This window comes from Lactuca virosa, chromosome 4 (genome assembly GCF_052849685.1).
Source record: "Lactuca virosa cultivar CGN04683 chromosome 4, Lactuca_virosa_CGN04683_v6, whole genome shotgun sequence".
NCBI lineage: Eukaryota > Viridiplantae > Streptophyta > Magnoliopsida > Asterales > Asteraceae > Lactuca > Lactuca virosa.
In genome coordinates this window covers 481131947-481138312 of record NC_136429.1, presented here as the reverse complement: position 1 = coordinate 481138312, position 6366 = coordinate 481131947, and the positions used below count along the sequence as shown (strand labels likewise).

At 30.9% G+C, this 6366-nt stretch overlaps 1 protein-coding gene across 2 annotated transcripts; it reads right to left on the bottom strand.

The window, feature by feature from the left end:
* Positions 1-3187: 3187 nt before the first annotated feature.
* Positions 3188-5820, bottom strand: LOC145109238 (uncharacterized). Of its 2 annotated transcripts, XM_079046361.1 has the most exons (4): positions 5710-5820; positions 5542-5631; positions 3698-4844; positions 3188-3361 (listed from the first exon to the last, which is right to left on the bottom strand). In XM_079046361.1, exon 3 carries the CDS (start codon positions 4784-4786, stop codon positions 3761-3763), a length of 1026 nt encoding a protein of 341 aa, XP_078902487.1. In that variant the 5' UTR covers positions 4787-4844; positions 5542-5631; positions 5710-5820; the 3' UTR covers positions 3188-3361; positions 3698-3760. The 2 variants fall into 2 exon arrangements, with proteins under 2 accessions (XP_078902487.1, XP_078902488.1); XM_079046362.1 differs by lacking the exons at positions 5542-5631; positions 5710-5820 and adding an exon at positions 4958-5146.
* Positions 5821-6366: the final 546 nt, after the last annotated feature.

The following is a 6366-nucleotide window of genomic DNA, read 5'->3' as shown; positions in this document are numbered from 1 at the left end:
CATTAAAGATTTGTGGCAAAAACACCAAAATATAAAACTTTTCACTACAAGGAAAAAATGTGTCAAAGTTACTAAAGATTTGTGGCAAAACCCTAAAAGCATAAAAACTTAATCAAAACACAAAAATGTAAAATTTTTGATTTTAAGGATTAAAAGTGTCAAATTTACTAAACATTTGTGACAAAAACCTAAAGACATAAAAGTTACTATTGCTAACTTCCTTTTATATATATATATATATATATATATATATATATATATATATATATATATATATATATATATATATAATAACTATTATTTGTATGTTTGTTAATAAAAAATATGCTAACCTATCAGTTAGACAAGTTATTTTTTAAGTTTTTTTAGAGTTTTCACCAAATATGATTTTTTTTCCATATACTCATCTTTTTGTTTGTTTGACCAGACACCAAAGTGACGGTTTTTCAAAATGGTTCGCTAGTTCGTTTTTATTTATTTATTTGCTTTGTCATTCGTTTTTTTGTACTAAACTAGTGGTTTATTGTTTTTAACATTTAACTCGTGTCCTTTTAACCCACTCACACTATATATATTTAATTTAATAACAAGTGCTCATGTATTTGTCTACATAGCATCATTCTATTATTGTTTGCGATTACTAAATTTCGAGTGGCCTATTTTTTTGTTTTTGCCCCGCGCCTCAGATCACATTGGAACGACCCTATATGCCGATGTTTAAAAGATGAAACAATATTTTAATATGAAGGAATATGTTGGTAAGATATCAAGCTACTATGTATACTTTGCTAAAAAGTTAAGGTAGAATGTGTGTCGGTGTATAATTTGTTAAGATGTCAAAACTACTGGAAATTTTTATAGGATGCAAATCTAGAACGTTTATGATGCCACGATGAGAAGTTAAGAGTGGTATGCGTATTCCAAGCTAGCCTGTTTATATTATTCAAGTGCAAAGCTAATAGATATGTATCGTTAACACGCTAAAATATGATGCATACGGGGTGTTTGGCATTACTTATTTGAAAGGCTTATATGTTTTTTTTTTTTTTTTTTTTTCTTTTTTAAGTTGCATTAGTTTATAACATATCAAAACAGAGTTTATGAAAATTTGTTTGAATTAACAAGTACTAAATCACAATAATTAACCTGATAAGTTGATTTTTAGTGTTTGATAAATTCATTTTATATGTAAAAAATGACTGAAAATAGTTTCCTTATATACTATTGACTTATTTGGTTTTTTTTGACATATACTCATTTTTTTTCACTTTAAAATAATAATTTTGACAAAATCCGTATCAATAAGATTAAAAAAGCATTTGTTATAACTAAAACAATTATTTATATAATTCTCTTTCGAAAAAAAAATTTATTTATATAACATATTTTATTATAAGATAAAATCTACAATCTCAAATAATAATACATTTATTAAAAAGTTACATCAATAGTCTTAAAAAATACCCATTAATAATATACTAAAAAATATTTTATAAAAGGTTACATCATTAGTCTTAAAAAATACCCTTAAATAATATATTAAGAAATATTTTATAAAAGGTTACATCAATTATTGATTTTCTTGTTATCTTGGTGCTTTTAGAAAGTTGTTACTAATTTATGTTAAAAACAATTTCATAGTATTTATGATCAATTTTCAATATGAAAGTATAATCAATTTTTTTTTCTTGGAAAAAAAAGTGTGTTTATAAACAAAGAAAATGGAAGATTTTTTTTGGGGAAATAATCATTTTTTTTTTCGGTTTCTAAAAAGTAATAATTTTCTCCCAACCTGCTATTGACATTCAGGTAGGGATGTTAAAGGGGCAAACACATTTTAGATTTATTTTTGGTTTTTCCCCCATTTTGTTCTTGAAATTTTGAAGTTTTTTTTTAATCCAAAATTTTAGTCCGAAATCCAGAATGTAGTTTTGGAATCAATAAAAAAACGTGTTTTTTCTTGTTCTGAAACGCCTGTTGTGAACCAAATGGTTATTTTTGCTAAATTTTTATTTATTATTTTTATCAAATAAATATTAAAAAATGGTTAGATTACTCAATTTTCTATTTTATTTTTTAAAGCCTATTTCAGGACTCATTAATTATAAGTCATTATATGTTTTAATTGACGCAAATACATAAAATGTTCAAACCATTACTTTTAAACTATTAAAAAGAAAAACAAAGTTGTGATATATAGGAATTTTTAAGGTAAATTGGAATAAAATACTAAATTGGTTTTATTCCTAATCAGCAGTTAGAAGGACCCAACTTATTACAAACAACTTATTTAAGTCAATAAACATTTTTAAATTTAATTCATCCAAACATTTAAAAATAATTATTAGCACTACTGAACAGCAATAAGTTAACAAAGCAATTCCAAACACCCCTTATTAAGTATATTAAGCATACTACTCTTTTTATCCATGCTGAAAATTATAAAGTTTCTAACTTACATATTAATTAAAGATTTTTCTAAGCTAAGCAACAAGAAGAAAAGAGCAAATACACTGATCAGTCACTACTCACTAACCATGCAAATTATATTATCTTTACATTCCTAATTACTTATTGTTTTCAGTTTTCACTGCTTTGTGTGATTTGAGTGTTAAAGATAGACGTATACGTGATACTTTGCTATATATATTTTTCAACGAATTGATTATAGTTAATTAAATTTAATCATTTTGAAGGTTAAAACAATTTCTTTTTTCAATTTTAATTGCTTTTTTTCAGATATTTATCTTATATTAATATTGATTTTGAATGTCGATATCATTCTTTCCAAAAAAAAAAAATCACTTTTAACTAAATACCAATAAAAGTCGCCATTTATGTCTCCATTTCACATTTTGTAGGTCGAAAGCCAATAAAAAGATAAAATATACCATAAAAATACAATTGTATCACTGTTAATATTTATTGCGTATTTATACTAGCATATAAATACAAGAGAAACAACTATTCATCAAACTTTATTAAAAAAAAAATGAAAGATGTCGGCTGTTTAGTTATGAATTGTTTAATATATTAACATCATTTTATATAACCAATAAAATTTCCATTTTTTAAACTAACATGAACAAGTTGAGCCCCTCACTCCTTTGTGTATATTCGAAGGAAATCAGAAACCCTAGAATTAATTGTTGAATTGTTGAAACCAAAGCAAAGACTCAAAGAGTCATTCTAAAAAAAAAAAATGTATTCAGAATTTCTACTCAATACGCTACCCTTTTAAAATCCCCATGATGCAGTCAAAATCTTTATGTCCAAATCACCTAAAATACTAAATTGCAGAAAAAAAAAAAATACTATCTCGGTCAAACCCTCTCCTTTGACTTTGTACGTTTATAATCCCCTGCATATAAACACATAATTTATACATTAAAAATGATGATATAATTACGAAAAAGCCAAAATTTTATCTGAGTACATTGACTTTTAACTGATTGAAAAGTGAAAACTATCTTTCATTTTTTACGTGTTTACAGAAGGTTTTCAGTACTTCTTTCGATTCCCAAATCCCCAAAAATGAACTCAAATAGCATCAAAAGGCAGTGAAAAGACAATAATTCCTTCAAAACTATCGTTCAGAAAAAGATCTTCGATTCAAGAACTATATGCATGGCTAAAAATGTGTAAGTATGTTATTATGCATTTATGAATATCAAAAACAAGAAAGAAAAAAGCTTACGTGTGAGAGAACAAGAATGATTGCTGGCGTACTATTGAATGAAAAAATATCTGATTTTCCACGTCAGCACGACGGACCACCCTCCTCGCTCCCGTCTCCATGATGTGGTTGCGCCGCTGGTTGCTGCGGTGGCTGTGACTGTGGCTGAGGTTGCTGTTGAAGCATGACGTGATGAGGGAGGAGCTGTAGTTGTTGATGGTGTTCATGCGGTGGTTGTTGGTGGTTCTGGTGCTGTAGTTGATGATGCTGTTCATGCTCCGGCTGCGGCTGCCGGTGGTGCTGTTGCTGGATCTGATACATGTTATTGTCATAAGCGCCCCCGAGAGCTAACGACGGAGACATGGTTGCCGGACCGGTCAACTGGTTATACCCGTTCGGATTCACCGGCGGTTGTCCGGAAGGTCCGGCGGCATCAAAACCGGAGTTAAACCTCATCAAATCCGCCGATTGATGTTGCTGTTGTAATTGTTGTTGTTGTACACGTTGTTGATGCTCTAAATTTCTTAACATCTCCTGTTCTCTAGCAGCAGCTTCAACCATTTGACGTTGATGAGCTTCATATAATTGTTGTTGTTGATGATGAGCATCTCGGAGATTTCCTGGACCTTGAAGCGTCAACATCTGCTGAAGGTTAGGATGCATACCAGGTCCTCCCGACCCCATCGCCGCCACCGTCGCCGGCGACGGTAGCATATTCTGATATTGTTGTATAAACCCTGGGTTTAAACACGGCAGCATCGCCGGAGACTGACCACCGATATAAGTACACAATTCCTGTTTCGCGATTAGTAAATCGGTCTGGACTTGTTTCAATCGTGTCTGGAGGATGGAGATTAATCCGACGCAACCGTAAACAGGATCCCGGAGACGCGCCTCCGCCTCATATGCTAATGAATTCACGGCGTCTTCTCTTTGGCTAGCGTTGAGCTCGTTGAGGATTTTAGCGACATTGCTTGCTCCGAAGACTTTGTGTACATTCGCGAATTTCACAGGCTGATCCGGCGGGAAATACGGGGCAAACACGCATTCTTGAGTGCATTTCCGACGTAAGAATTTACACGCAGCGCAAGGAGAATTTGAGGATGACATTTTGATCGATTGATTTCAGTTTCGATTGCTCTTGATCAAAACATTTCACATTACGTTCCTGAAATTTGAAATCGATGATACGAATTAGGAAATGATTATGTAATGGAATCAATGAGATCATGTTGACGAAGAATATATTGATTGATTAATTATAATAAATAACAAACGTACATAAGAATCTACGGATGCGTTCAATGAATTAAAAATGTGGCATTCAGCGAGGGTTCGTTTACCGATTATGGAGAAGGTGGTGGCCATTAAAGATTTCCTTTTATTGCATCGAAACCGACAAACGCAAGTCAAATTAAGAGATTGATATGGAGATTATTATTTATTTGTAAATATGAATGAAGTCAGAAAAAAATAGATTCAAATAAGTAAAGTAAAGCGACCTTTGTAGAAGACGACGAAATTATAATATTTTGTTAATTCTGATATAAGAAAACCATCGATCGATGCGTACACACCATGAGAAAGAAACTGAGAAGTGAGAATCGAGAGAAGACGAAGAAGAACATGAAATAGAACAGAAAACGAGTTTCATATTATGACGCGTCTTCAAGCGACAGTGAATCGACTTCTAATGCAAGAAACTGCTGGTAAACAAATATTTTTCTAGATCCGATTTTTTTAAACTATGATTTACTAGATCATCAATCAAACAAAAGTCAGAAAAAAAATCAGAAACTGCTACAAAAATGGAATCGAATTTATTCAAACAATTAGTTGTATGATAATTGAAAAACTCTCATCACCTCTATTTACGATTTGATTTCATTGAAAAAACCTCCTTATATCACTCTGATTCTTCTTTTCTCTTCCAAAAAAATCAAATTCCTTATCACCTGCAGAAGAAAAAGAAGAATCGTCGATAACGAAAACCTCGATTAATTTATCAGTCAAAAATGCCGAATTCTATGTACCTGGTAGAGAGAGATACAAGGAGCTAGCTAGATTCAACTTCAAATAACACTTGATCCGATCTTCAAAACATTCAAGATCCCAAACAAAATGGAAAAATATTCTTCAAAGAGATTAAACTCTAGACAAAAACAAACACACATACACACAACAACACGCAGAAGAATTTTTGAAGAAAGAGAAAACTATCAAGACGATAACGACGACGCCATGAGAGCATGTATATATGTGTATGTATGTATGATGAGTGCATAAATGAGTGTGTGTGTGTGTGAGCGTGTGGTGTGATCTCCACCGTTTAGATTTGGAGTGCGGGTTTATTTTGACCGTAGGATATGAAAATTCGGGGTTTGTTACAGATTCGTTGAGAGAGAGATTGAGGTATATGAATTCTGAACGATCATTTAAATGCCTCTGAGAGTCTGAGTTACCTCTTTGTTCCTGTACCAACTTTTTATGTATTTCCATTGTTACCCTTCGTTATTATTATTATTATTTTTTTATTTTATTTAGAAAAAATATTACGAAATATATGGTTTTTATTTGAGAATATCCTATTAGAAATAAGTCTTACAAATATTTTCGTAGATGATTTGGATAATCAATAAAATCTTATCGAATTGATATTGTTTTACAGATAGTTGTAAAACTTGTAGTTA